General features: G+C 41.2%; 1 protein-coding gene across 11 annotated transcripts in view; it reads right to left on the bottom strand.

Annotated features, from left to right (window-relative positions):
• The window catches only part of ARHGAP10 (Rho GTPase activating protein 10), a 352,159-nt gene that overhangs the window by 179,893 nt on the left and 158,008 nt on the right, over positions 1–14,258 (bottom strand). For all 11 annotated transcript variants that reach the window (XR_012435152.1, XR_012435153.1, XM_045391864.2 and 8 more), the window contains 3 exons: positions 11,735–11,864; positions 8,154–8,260; positions 5,533–5,627 (listed from right to left, as the gene is read on the bottom strand). Coding sequence is in view for 9 of the 11 variants with exons in the window: in XM_045391864.2 (XP_045247799.2) it covers positions 5,533–5,627; positions 8,154–8,260; positions 11,735–11,864 (332 nt within the window). In the remaining 2 variants the exon portion in view is untranslated. The remainder of the gene's footprint in view (positions 1–5,532; positions 5,628–8,153; positions 8,261–11,734; positions 11,865–14,258) is intronic.

Below are 14,258 nucleotides of genomic sequence, written 5' to 3'. Positions count from 1 at the left end.
GGGAGGCAGTGTCAAAGCTTAAGAGAGAGAGGAAAATAAAAAATATTCAACTGCGAGTATACAGGAACTAAGGAAACACAGTATGGGCCAGACAGGGTGACTCACGCCTGTAATCCTAGCACTTTGGGAGGCCGAGGCAGGCAGATCACTTGAGTTCAGGAGTTCAAGGTGAAACTCCGTCTACTAAAAATACAAAAATTACTCAGGTATGGTGGCACACACCTGTAGTCCCAGCTACTCAGGAGTCTGAGGCACAAGAATCGCTGGAACCCGAGAGGCGGAGGTTAAGGTGAGCGGAGATGGTGCCACTGCACTCCAGCCTGGGTGACAGAGACTCCAACTCAAAGAAAAAAAAAAGAAAAAGAAAACACAGAAGGATCAGTGGCTACCATGAATAGCTTATTGGAGGACAGTGGTCATGTATCTGAAGTGATCCCATGAATACAGTAGAACTTGCTTCTCTACTCTAGAAAGAGAGAAGGCAGAACTGAATCGTAAGTTGGCATTGTGCAAACAAGCAAAAGAAAGAAAGAAAGAAGCGGCGGAGTGAAGGGTATTAAAAAGGGACTGTGATGAGTGACTATGAAATTTCAACCAGTTAAGGAAGAAAGTGAGTGCACGAACAACAATAGACTGTAGGGCTTAACTGGGGAATCTAAGGGTGCTTATTAGGAAAGAAGGTGGTATCAGAAAGAGAAAGTCTTGCAATCCGGATTGCTGAGGACTGCAGTTCCTTGCAATGACAAGGTCTAAGGAATGAACACCGGAAAAAACGGCTGAGGTACAGTAAAGAATAAGGTCACTGAAGGAGAGGAACTTAACAAATCAAGATGCCAAGCACTGAAAGGATCACCTAAAGTCATACTGAAATTACCAAGAATTGTAAAAAGAGCAGAGTTGGCAATGCACAGGTTGAGTATCCTTTATCCAAAATGCCTGTGACCAGAAGGGTTTTGGATTTCAGATTTTTTTTGGATTTTAGAATATTTGCACTTACAAAATGAGATAGATACCTTGGGAATGGAAACCAAATCTCAACAAGAAATTCATGTATGTTTCATATACACTTTATACATGTAGCCTGTAGTTAACTTTGTACAACATTTTTAATAATTTTGTGCATGAAACAAAGTTCTGACTACAACCCACCATATGAGGTCAGGTACGAATTCTCCACTTGTGGCATTATGCCAGTGCTAAAAAAGTTTTGCATTTGGAAGCATTATAGATCTCCGATTTTAGGATTAAGGAGCTAAAGATTCTAGAAGCAGTACAAAATACAGAAAAAGGTAAGAAAACTACGTATTACAGAGAGATATACTTTCAGTGTGAAACCATGAGAATGGATGGATACAGAAAAACAACTATAGGAAATGGAAACATTTAAAGGAGCAACAGCTGAACTGGAGAGGACCAAGAGATCTGAGGAGAACCAGAATAGTTAACTGTCAGGGAAGTAAAAGGATGGAGAGTTTCAGGAGGTCAAACATGAATAACCAATTAAATGCTGCCACAGCCGCCAAGCTCTGTACCCAATTTCCTCCCAGGTTTCTCTTCATAATGACCCACAGCAATCTAACTCAACATGACTGATACGGGATGGCTGTGCCCCCACCCAAGTCTCATCTTGAACTATAGCTCCCATAATCCCCATGTGTTGTGGGAGGGACCTGGTGGGAGGTAACTGAATCATGGGAATGGGTTTTTCCCATGCTGTTCTCATGACAGTGAATAAGTCTTACGAGATCTAATGGTTTTTATAAAGGGCAGTTCCCTGCACACATTCTCTTGCCTGCTGCCATGTAAGATGTGCCTTTGCTCCTCTTTCACCTTCCGCCATGATTATGAGGCCTCCCCAACCATATGGAACAGTGAGTCCATTAAACCTCTTTTTCTTTATAAATGACCCAGTCTTGGGTATTTCTTCATAGCAGTATGAAAATTAACTAATACAATGACCCAAACTAATTTCACTATCTTCCCCCATCCTTATGCCCCCACTTTGTTTCCCACCTTAGTAAATGGTACCTCTAGCTACTCAAGCCAGAAACCTTCCCCGCTCCTTCACCCTCTAACTGCAACATCCCGTTTATCCCCAAAGATCTACCCTACTTGGCTCCATCTCCACTGCCACCACACCAATCCTGGCCCTCTCACCCTGTCCTTAAACGACTTTCTCTTGTCCACTCTTGCCACCTCCACATCTTTCTTACTCTGCCAGAATGAGCTTTGAGAAATACAAATATAATTGTCACTTACTGCCCTGCTTAAAACTATTTAATGGATTAAGTCCAAACACTTCAAGTTCAGGCCCTTGCCCCATCTCAAGCCTCTTCTCCCATTCTCTCTGGCTCTTGCACTAGTGACGCTAGGTGTCTCAAATACATCACGCCCTCTCCTGTCTCCAGGCCTCCACATGCGACATTCACTCTACCTGGCACATGAATCTCAATCCCAGCTGACTCCAGATAACCCTTTAGTTATGAATTTACATGTCAGATCCTCTGTGTGCCTTTCTTTAACCACCTAAACTAGATTAGGTCCCCTGCCAGGAGTTCCCAGAAAGGAGCTGTGGACCTCAATGGAAGTAAATTAGAGACTTCTGCAAGAAAAAAGAGGGAAGCTAAAAGGGGGGGAATTCAGGCCTCTATGCTTCTTTAATAAGGGAACCCACTTTTTTTGCTTTACATATGCATTAACATGAAATTTTATTTGAAAAGAGAGTCTCCCTATAAAGCACTTGAAAACCACCAGAATAGATCACCGACCTAAAGTCCTCCCCTGTTCCAAGAGTCTCCCTACAGGTGTTATCCTTCATATGTGTAAGCACCTCCATAGGAATCCCTCATCAATGTCTTTGAGGGGTGGAGAGTAGTTCCAATCATAGCAAGGATCATGGCTAACAAAAAAAAAAAAAAATGGGGATGATCAAGGTCTCAGAGAAAACCAGATACTTTGGATGATTAAAGTGATTGAATTGCATTATAGACGTACCCTGCTTTCAAAACTAATCAGATTCACCTCACTTAACATATTCTGTAGTAGACAGCACTGCTAACACATCTTTGTCAATTATTTAGAAAACATTCTGACCATATGGTGATCTGCAGAGGCTTATAGCACAGTGGTTAAGAGGTAGGGCTCAAGCTGGGCGCAGTGGCTCTTGCCTGTAATCCCAGCACTTTGGGAGGCCGAGGTGGGTGGATCACTTGAGGTCAAGAGCTCAAGACCAGCCTGGCCAACATAGTGAAACCCTGTCTCTACTAAAAATACAAAAATTAGCCGGGTGTGGTAACGTGCGCCTATAATCCCAGCTACTCAGGAGGCTAAGGCAGAAGAATCACTTGAACCTGGGAGGCAGAGGTTGCAGTGAGCCAAGGTTGCAACACTGCATTCCAGCCTGGGCAAAAAGAGTGAGACTCGTCTGAAAAAAAAAAAAAAAAAAAAAAGAAAGAAAAAGAAAAGAGAAAAAGGTAAGATATGGGGCTCTAGGTAGAGAATGCAGGGGTTCAAATCTCAGCTCTTCAACTACCACTAGCTACGTGACCTTGGGGAAATTGCTCAAATGCTCTGTGCCTCAGTTTCTCTTTTTTTTTTTTTTTTTTTTTTTTTGAGACAGTCTCGCTCTGTCGCCCAGGCTGGAGTGCAGTGGCCGGATCTCAGCTCACTGCAAGCTCCGCCTCCCGGGTTCACGCCATTCTCCTGCCTCAGCCTCCCGAGTAGCTGGGACTACAGGCGCCCACCACCTCGCCCGGCTAGTTTTTTGTATTTTTTTAGTAGAGACGGGGTTTCACCGTGTTAGCCAGGATGGTCTCGATCTCCCGACCTCGTGATCCGCCCGTCTCGGCCTCCCAAAGTGCTGGGATTACAGGCTTGAACCACCGCGCCCGGCCAGTTTCTCATCATAAAATGGAAACAGTGACAACTACCTGAGAGAGCTATGGCAAGGAAACAGCTGAGATAAAACACGGAAGCATAGACGACAGTGGCACTCAGAGAGGAATCCAGTGCTACCCATGGGTGTGTGCACACAGATGTATGCTCGACTTGTGTTACGCTGACTGATTCCCTATTTAAAGTTTGGAAGAATTCTTATTGGCCTGAAATTTAGGCCAGGCATGTTGGCTCACACCTGTAGTCCTATGACTTTGGGAGGCCAAGGTGGGAGGATTGCTTGAGTCCAGGAGTTTTGAGACCAGCCTGGGCAACATAGCAAGATCCAACCTCTTTTACACTGACATTCTCTTCCATATTTTTCCTATCTTGGCAAAATGCTTATTTAACCATTCATCCTTTTCACAGTAGTGCCAAAATTATCATGGTGCTTAAGGGCCTGTTTTTATGTGTAATAAATGGTCCTCAATTCATTTATTATAAAAGCACTGCTCCTCCCTCTCTGTACTACCCCCAGAGACTCAACTGTATCATCTAACAGAGGAAGCAGCATCAATTACTTCTGTATTCCTGGGTTCTGACCTGAGCTTTTGCTTTAACAAATCTCATAAGCTTTTATTGTACAAACATAGAACAGCCTTATCTAAAAACCATCACTGCCAAAACCAGGGCTGGCAAGGAATCACTGTACTGTCAGCCATTAAAAAGCAAATATTCTATGTGCACTAGGATTTTCCTTAATGCTACTGGAGGACGTAGAAATTAATGCCAGACAAGTCGTAATAATGACAAACAAACCTTTCTCTTCTACTTCTTCCTCTCTGGCAAAGACTCTTTTAAAACTAAATAACTAGAAGTCATACAATAAGAAAAAAAATAATTCATCTTTGAATAAACAGAAGGAGTTTGCCTAAGACCCTCCATCACATACAGGATGTAGACACTGAAAACTCCCACAAGCACAAATGAATGTTGTTCTGCATTAATAGCTAGCTACTATCACCCCTTTTTAGCTTTGTCACCCAGTTCCTCTTGCCATTGTTCTCTTCATGCTACAAATTAGGCTTGGATCAACAATGAAAAGCTCCAAGGCAATTTTTTTTTCCTTTTAGACGGAGTCTCACTCTGTCCGCCCAGGCTGGAGTACAGTGGCACCATCTTGGCTCACTGCAGCCCCTGCCCCCTGGGTTCAAGTGGTTCTCCTGCCTCAGCCTCCCATGTAGCTGGGACTACAGGTGTGCGCTGCCACGCCTGGCTAATTTTTGTATTTTTAGTAGAGACAGGATTTCACCATGTTGGCCAGGATGGTCTTGAACTCCTGACCTCAGGTGATCTGCCTACCTAGGCCTCCCCAAGCGCTAGGATTACAGGCGTACCCACTGCACCTGGCCTCCAAGGTTATTTTTTAGGTGACAACCCTGGTTAGAATGACTCCTAACTAAATCAAGATGAAACTATCACCCCATAGCTAAACCCGGTGACCAAGACTAAACGGCTTATAATGAACACACAGCCTGGAAATATAGCAAGGTAACATTTTCCCAGGCCATGGAAATCACAGTTGCAAGTAACCTCTATTTTTTTAATCATTTTTTTAAAACGACTCTTTCACCATGTCCAATGATTCCAATAACTTACCGATCAGCAGCTTCTATGTCAAAACAAAACCTTCTGTCAATGGAGTCAGTATGCCTCTTGGTGCATTCTTTCAAAAAGAACACCTCTCCGTCTCCCTGCAAATAATCATTTTGAACAGTCTCAAAACCTACAGGATAAGCATATCAACACTCAGCCATTCTATACTGGAGAGCAGGGGAGCAAGGTTCAAGATCTTAAGTCCCTTCTCTTTACCCTATCCTCTTTCAAAATGGCTTTTTAAATGCTATTTAGAATCTAAAATATTAACATTTTTGTCATTTTCCTGATTCTTTTGAGAAGGGAGTCTCGCTCTTTCGCCCAGGCTGGAGTGCAGTGGCACAATCTTGGCTCACTGCAACCTCCACCTCCCAGGTTCAAGTGATTCTCCTGCCTCAGCCTCCTGAGTAGCTGGGATTACAGGCATGTACCACCACACCTGGCTAATTTTTGTATTTTCAGAGAGACAGGGTTTCACCATGTTGGTCAGGCTGGTGTCGATCTCCTGACCTCAGATGATCCACCCACCTCGGCCTCCCAAAGTGCTGGGATTATAGGCATGAGCCACCATGCCCGGCCATTCTCTTGATTCTTAAGATTTTCTAGACGTTACTGATTATGGTAATGTTAAGCCAGACAATACCAATGTTCATTTTTTTTTTTTTTTGGACAGTCTTGCTCTGTCACAGTTGCAACTAACCTCTATTTTTTTAATCATTTTTTTTTAAATGCCCAGGCTGGAGTGGTTCCGCCTCTGGGTTTAAGCAACTCTGTGACTCAGCCACCCAAGTAGCTGGGATTACAGGTGTGCATCACCATGACTGGCTAATTTTTATATTTTTAGTAGAGACAGGATTTCACCATGTTGGCCAGGCCAGTCTTGAACTCCTGACCTCAAGTGATCTGCCCGCCTTGGCCTCCCAAAGTGCTGGGATTACAGACATGAGCCACTGTGCCTGGCCAAACGTTAATCTTTAAAGGTAGATTAACAGTACAGTTTTTAGATATTGGAATACTGTTAGTCTCTTATTGTACTCTTTTTTTAGTGTAAAAATTTATTTCATATTATGTCATACCACATGTCACAGACAATATGTGACTATTTTTGGCCTATAAAAATTGTAATTCCATACAGGTCAATCTAAAAGTACACCAATAACCCTAGATTAAATATTTTGATAATCTAAAGCTAGAACCATTTATCTTGGCAATTTCTGTCTTTCCTATGTGAATCACCCTGAATTTATCTTTACTTAATTTGCAATGCAGAAATACAGGTGCTCAGTAAAAGAACAACTATATGAAGTGTGAGTACATACTTACTGAACATTTTCACATTTTCCAGAACGTGAAGATCTCTAAATAACATTAAGATATACAAATATTCAAAATCTCCAGCTATATTCCATAACATATTTATTATTATTTGGAGGCTAAAACAGAAAGGTATCACTAAGCAGAAATATCTCAGGGCTTGAATTGGCTCTGACAGGAAACTCAGTCTCAAACTTAATGCTTCAAGAGCCATCTCCTCACTTCCTTCTCCTCACCATGACTAATTTTCCATGTCTATTTCATTATTATATAAATGTGTTTTTATTAAAAGCTGCTTTAAATATTTTTCAGGGAAAGGCATCGTGTAAGTAAATAGAAGTGAACTTAGGTTTTGGTTTTGTTTTTTTATTCATCTAAGCAAAACCATACCCATTCACCCAGCAAGCAATGAATTAACCTGCTTTCTTAAAAATGTGTTATCAATTATGTTCAACATTGGTGGGAAGAGTTTTGTTTCCAGACCGTTAATTATTGTAATAAGCTACAGATTCCATTTAAAATACATATAAAGATCACCTTTCTACACAGCCAACTCTGTGAGGTCGTCTTGCTCTTTTCTTACTATCACGCTCTGCTGTTTTTATTTCAGGGGGAGCAGTTAACTAAATGCATTGCAAATACCTATGTGAGAACTTTGTAAGACGAACTGAACAACAGTAAAATTTATTACAGATCACTCTTCTTTGTTTTTAGGCTATGAATACATTTGTGCAAGTCAGCTCCATTGTATAAATGCTGAGGAACCACTGAGTCATGAAAGCTTGCTGTCAATGTTACCTTTATCTTAAACAGTGGCATAAAAGGGTTCTATTGTTCACCTAAAAAAATACCTAGTGGTTAAAACTGCATATTCTCACTCATAAGTGGGAGCTGACAATGAGAACATACAGAAACAGGGAGGGCAACATGACATACTGGGGCCTCTGAGGGGGTGGGGGGCTACGGGAGGGATAGCATTAGGAGAATTATCTAATGTAGATGACAGGCTGATGGGTGCAGCACACCACCATGACACATGTATACCTATGTAACGAACCTGCACGTTCTGCACATGTAGCCCAGAACTTAAATTAAAACAAGAAAAAAAAAAAATCTAGTGGTTTAAAACCCAAGCATGCAATTCAGAAAACACATACATTGTTCCGTCTTCTGGCCCATTTTACTTAAAAACAAAACAAAGATTTTAAAACTAAAAATGTATCATCAGTGAATATAAACCATTAAAATGACACCCTCAAACACCACCTCTGACAGACTAAAATCTATTCCATGTTGAATCAAATACTTACAAGTTTCCCTCCAGATCTGTGCTCAAATGGGATCATGTTGAACTTCTTCGCTGCTTTTCGATACATGCAATAGTGTTTTACCCAACTGGAACCAAACGGAGCAGGCCCTTCAACAAAAAAACAGCCCTTTATATTTTCCCTCATAAATTAAGCAGATATGTAGAGCTATAAATACATTACTAAAGAGGAAAAGTGTAAAAAGCAGCAACAGATACAGTTGAATCAATGAAACAGCTCAGCAATACTGCTGGTTCTAATAAGAAAAGGGAAAATAAGAACAGGTGCTTTGAAACAAAACTCTAAAACAGATTTAGCAACACAGAAGTGATTTAAAGACATACTGTTTAAATATTTTGCCAGAAAAATCAACAGTTATCTCCTACCTGAAAATCTCTTAAATGTAAGCTCAATTTTTTGTTTCTAGGTATTAAGAGCTCACAACGGTTTGAAAAGTTGCATCCCATATATGAGATGGTTTGGGATTTAATTCTGGCCTCTCAAAATGATAGAATTATAGAGTCATAGTGCTAAAAAGCATCTAGTCTAAAAATCCACCTAATGCACTTTAAGTCCATGAACAGCACCCTGGTAAGCAGCTGCTCTTACTGATGATTGAAAGCTAACCTTTAATAATGAAGTATGGGCGGGGCGCGGGGGTTCATGCCTGTAATCCCAGCACTTTGGGAGGCCAAGGCAGGTGGATCATGAAGTCAGGAGATGGAGACCATCCTGGCGAATATGGTGAAACCCCATCTCTACTAAAACACAAAAAATTTAGCCAGGGTGGTGGTAGGCACCTGTAGTCCCAGCTACTCGGGAGGCTGAGGCAGGGGAATAGCCTGAACCCAGGAGGCAGAGGTTGCAGTGAGCTGAGACCGCGCCACTGCACTCCGGCCTCGGCGACAGAGACTCTGTCTCAAAAACAATAACAACAACAACAACAATTAGCTGGGCGTGGTGGTGGGTGCCTGTAACCCCAGCTACTGGGGAGGGTGTGGCACGAGAATGGCTTAAACCCAGGAGGCAGAAGTTGCAGTGAGCCGAGGTCGCGTCACTGCACTCCAGCCTGGGTGACAGAGCAACACTGTCAAAAAATAAAATAAATTAACACTGGTATTGTCTGGCTTAACATTACTGTAATCAGTAAGGTCTAGAAAATCTTAAGAATCAAGAGAATGGCCAGGCACGGTGGCTCACATCTGTACTCCCAGCAAAAAAGAAAAACAAGAAGTAGGAAGAATAAGAAATTTAAGACAATAGGAGTGACTGTCCAAGTATGCCCCAGAACATTCTGTGAACCCCTTTTCCACTCTAGGTCAGCAGTACCACCGTCAGGGCTCACAGGACAGTGCTGTATGTCAGAGGGACCTCTAGCATCTGGAACTTCACATGCCAACACAAGTCCAACCGTAACAAATGAAAGGTTAGGCCCAGCGGAAGTTGACAATTTTTTACTTTAGTGAGTCAAGACATTTTTTAAAAAACAATTAACATCTGTTATCACCGTAATTTCATGTCAAACAAACAAAGCTTCTATACCTGAAAATCAAAAAAGATAAGCTCAGGAGGGAAAAAAATAACTCATGTAAAAGGAATGCTTTTAGCTAGTTACATGATTTGGGATAGGGGTAATAGCTAATTACATTATTTGGGATAGGGGTAATAGATGAAAGGAGTTACCAGACCAAAATCAATTTTATCTCAGACCATCATTAGTCCAAAGACCTGAATTTGGGAACCACTGCTGTGTGTTTCAAAGAACCAGCATTTGTACTGTGTTCTATGGTTCACGAAAAACTACTGCACAGGTATTTTATTTAACTCTAAGAAAAAAAAAAAAAAAAAACTGCCCAGAGAGGATGATACTTACTGCCTTTTTAATCTAAAAAAATTTAAGCTTAGCCCAAATGCCTGGAAAATGACAAAGCTGAACCTTAAATCAGAATCTCTGACCCCAAATATCAAGGTCTTTCCACTACTTAAGCCACCACCCCCTTCTGACAACTAACAGAGCCTATTCGACCAGCTCTGGGCATACACACTAAGGATGCTCTTTCACACCTGTCCAAGCACCAAGCAATTTACAGGAGACTTTACCAACACAGACTCCACTTTCAGAATGACAATCCCAGCATTCAGTAGTTGTATGACCTAGGGAACATTATTTACCTCTCGGTGCCTCTATTTTCATTTATAAATGGGGAATAATAATAGTATCTTATACTTCATAGGGCTGTTTTATGGATAAATGAGACAAGTTGTATACAAGTGTAGCACAGTGCTGGGTATACAATGAATGAGGAAAGAATTTTACCACTACTGTTACGTTGCTTCATTTCAATTTCTCTCAAAGGCAACAGTGATGAATGTAAAAATTAAAGTTTCCTGTGATTCTCACTTGGGCATATAATACAAATAATTCTAACATTCTCAAGACTATCTTGAGTTTTTAATTTAGTTCTTTCAAATTCAATTTTAAAAACTGAGATTAATAAGATAATGTATGAGAAAAATTCAGACTTCTGCCATATCATACAACTGCTCACAAGAGGCGAAGGCTGCAAGATTCCAGAATAAGGGCAAATGGAAAAAGCACAACCATCCTGCTGCCTGCATAGAACATGAACTTCCATTCAAAGCACAGATACCCTGTAACCTTTCCCTGAGTCATCTCTACTAGTAAATTTTTAGGTTGGATTGAAAGTCCTGTGAATCAGACACACTTAAATGAAGTGACACCTGTAAAACACCCTTATTACAGTTAAGGGTGAAGAGGGAGGGAAATAGTAAAGAGAGACACATTTCACATTCTCATCCTTCCTGCTAACTAGCAATTGGGTTCTACAGTTGAAGTAGTAAACCTTAAGAGCTTAGCTGTTAAAATAAGACCAAATGTTCAAAGTCTGAAAGAAATAAAGGTCCTTCCGTTTTCAAAATGAGAACAATCTGTGCACTGTGTATTTGCTAAGACAGCAACAGAGACTAAAATCCCTACAAGTTAGGATGCCACACAGGAATATCTTTTATCACTGTCTGCAGTTTTCCTGATGATATGAGTAGGAACCAACTATCTCAGATTGGTGGGAACAAAAATGGTATGAAGGAAGGAGAAAAATACTAATATGTCCCTCTTGACCTTAAGATGATGGTGAGGCAGGGTTGTGGGAGGGGAGGATGTGTACGCGTGTATGAATGTGTGTGCCGGTGTGCACTGGTAATGAGGGCAAAGGTGAGGGGGAAGGAGAAAAAATAAAATACCCTCATAACTCTGGCTCATTTTCAATCTTACACCAAATTCTGACTTCCTTACAAGCATGTTCCTGGGTCGCACACAGTGTGAAACAGAAGCTAGTGGGGTGTCGGAAGAACAGGGTGCTCACAGCCACTCCTAAGCTCACTGTACCCCTCTCTCCAGGGCTGGAATGTGTTTCTCCAGAATATGCAATATACACCCACTAGGCAATAGAAGCAGGCAGAGAAAGGGGTGGGAATAATTGCCCAAAATGTCACAATAATGGCAAGAATAGCAGAGTTTTCAATAATTTGCATTTTTAAGCAGCCACTGCTGGAGGGCCTCTTACTTTTTTCCTGGACATACAGGTAGCCTTCTGCTGTAAACTGACTTGCTCGTTTGTGGTCCTTGGGATTCTGTCTGATTTTGTTCATAAGCTCTTCCACTTCTGACCTTGTTCCTTCAAATCGATTCCGTGTCTGAAATGGATTTAAAAACACACATAAATGTTAAGTTCTGAGTTTTCTCGTGCACATTTTAAAGTCTCTGGATAACCGAATTACATTTTTTAACTCTAAATAACTTTTTTATAAATTTATCAAAATATCCCCATTCCTTGCAGTGTACCTCCTTACTGAGATTAACGCGCAAAGAAAAAAAAAAAATAGTGGTAAAATAGCTACCAGAGGAGTATAAGCCAGGGTTACTACAGGTTACTTACTTTGGAGGCTTTCTAACACCATGAATAATTTTATTATTCAACATAAAAAATTCCTGCCTTCAGGTCTCACACTACTAAATTTTAGGTTTAAAACGTAAGTAGGTTTTAATATATCTACCTGAGAAGTATTTCCTTTGCAACAACCAATCTGACTCAATCAATCTGATTTGTTACTGTTACATTAGCAGTCTGTAAATACTCAGAATCTGAGAAAGTTTAATTCTTCTTTGCAAACTAATAAATACAAGTGTCAGTTTTTCCAGGTCATGGCAATTGCACTTGAAAATGACATTTCTTCCCTGAAGACGGAAGGGGGAAAAAAATCTCACCTACACAAATAATGTCTTTGATATATGAAGAGACAAATCACATTTCTGAAACGCAGGAGACGTGGTGTGCCAATATCTGTCAAACGGCTACACTGAAAACGTATATGCAAGGTGAAGTGACAGAATTATTACTAAGGCAATTGTGATGAGTCGGCACCACTGTGTTCCTGGACACTTCTTTCATCCAGACTCAAAAATAATTGTATTAATACCAAAAAACTGCTGATGTGAAACTGTGGAGGAACTGAGACAGAAAATTATTATTGAAATTTCTCCTCTTTCCTCCCTACAATAAAAGGGGTTGCCAAGGTTCCTAAGCGTGGGAAAACGGCAGAATGGCACATCTTTTTTGTCAAGGGATGGAGAGTCATCTGATAAATGTAGATTGTAAAAGGGAAAACCTGTCTGCAGAGGTTTGTTTTCTTTTAAACACAAAACTAAGCTGCGAGAAAAATCAGCTTATGTCCTGTAAGAAAGTATAAGCCTGCAAAGCAAGTAGAACTCAGTTGTTGATGACTAGGTTCCCTCTCTCCTTCCATTTCTCCAGGTTTTCTTATCCCCATTTTTTTTTTTTTTTTTTAAAGACAGGGTCTCACTCTGTCTCCCAGGCCGGAGTACAGTGGCACAATCATACCTCACTGCAGCCTCAACCTCCTGAACTCAAGCCATCCTCTCATCTCAGTCTCCAGAGGAGCTGGGACTACAGGCGCACACCAGCACGCCAGGCTTAATTTTTGTGTGTGTGGTTTTTGTTGTTGTTGTTGTTGTTGTTTTGTAGAGACGGGGGTCTCCATATGGGGTCCAGGCTGGTCTCGAACTCCTGGGCTTAAGCAATCTACCCGCTTCAGCTTCCCACACTGTTGGGATTATAAGCATGAGCCACCATCCCTGGCCCTTATCCCCATCTTTGTACTAATTTCACCCTGATTTTACTCCCCTCCTTGGTCATTTTGCTGAGATTCCTTCCAACCTTCACTTCTCCCCGTGTGTGTATATTTACACATATGCATATATGTGCATGCCATACATGTATGGATGCTATCACAGGTGAGAGCATGTACACACACTTGTATTTAAGCCAATAATCCTATTATTTATGTTCATGCTCAAATTGCCCTAGATTTGAGCAGCAGGAGTCCCTTCGAGCTGGCTTCTGTCTTTTGACTGGTCCCCCTAATTTTCGACCAGTTCCTTACTTTCTGGTCCAATAAGGTACCCTAGGCTCATCTTACACTTTCCCTGCCCCAGTCCTGGAAAGGAGCTCTTGTTCTTTTTAGTGGAGAGTATTTAGTATTTGGAAACCAAGATCGGGGCACAGTGTGCTCACAGCTAAGGAAGTATCATTGCTTCTAAGTCTTCTCAGCAGACAGACTTAGGAAACAGATGTTCATACAGGTAAGCCTTAACACAGGCTTGAACTTTGTGGATCTACTAATACATGGATTTTCCTCCCCATCTACAACTCCTGCGACAGCAACTCTTCCTCCTCAGTCTACTCATTATGAAAACACACAAAGGCCTTTATGAGGATCCACTTCCACTTAATGAATAGTAAGTATATTTTCTCTTCCTTATGATTTTTGCAGTAACATTTTCTTTTCTCTAGCTTACTTCATTGTAAGAACACAGTATATCATACATAGAACACACAAAATATGTGGTAATCAACTATTGCTGTTATGGGTAAGGCTTCTGATCAACAGTAGGCGATTAGTAGTCAAGTTTGGGGGAAGTCAAAAGTTATATGCAGACACCCAACAGCGCAGAGGTGCTAACCCCAACGTTGTTCAAAGGTCAACTGTCTACACAGAGCACGTGTGTTT

This window comes from Macaca fascicularis, chromosome 5, assembly GCF_037993035.2.
Source record: "Macaca fascicularis isolate 582-1 chromosome 5, T2T-MFA8v1.1".
Lineage (NCBI taxonomy): Eukaryota > Metazoa > Chordata > Mammalia > Primates > Cercopithecidae > Macaca > Macaca fascicularis.
This window is presented reverse-complemented; position numbering and strand designations above follow the sequence as displayed.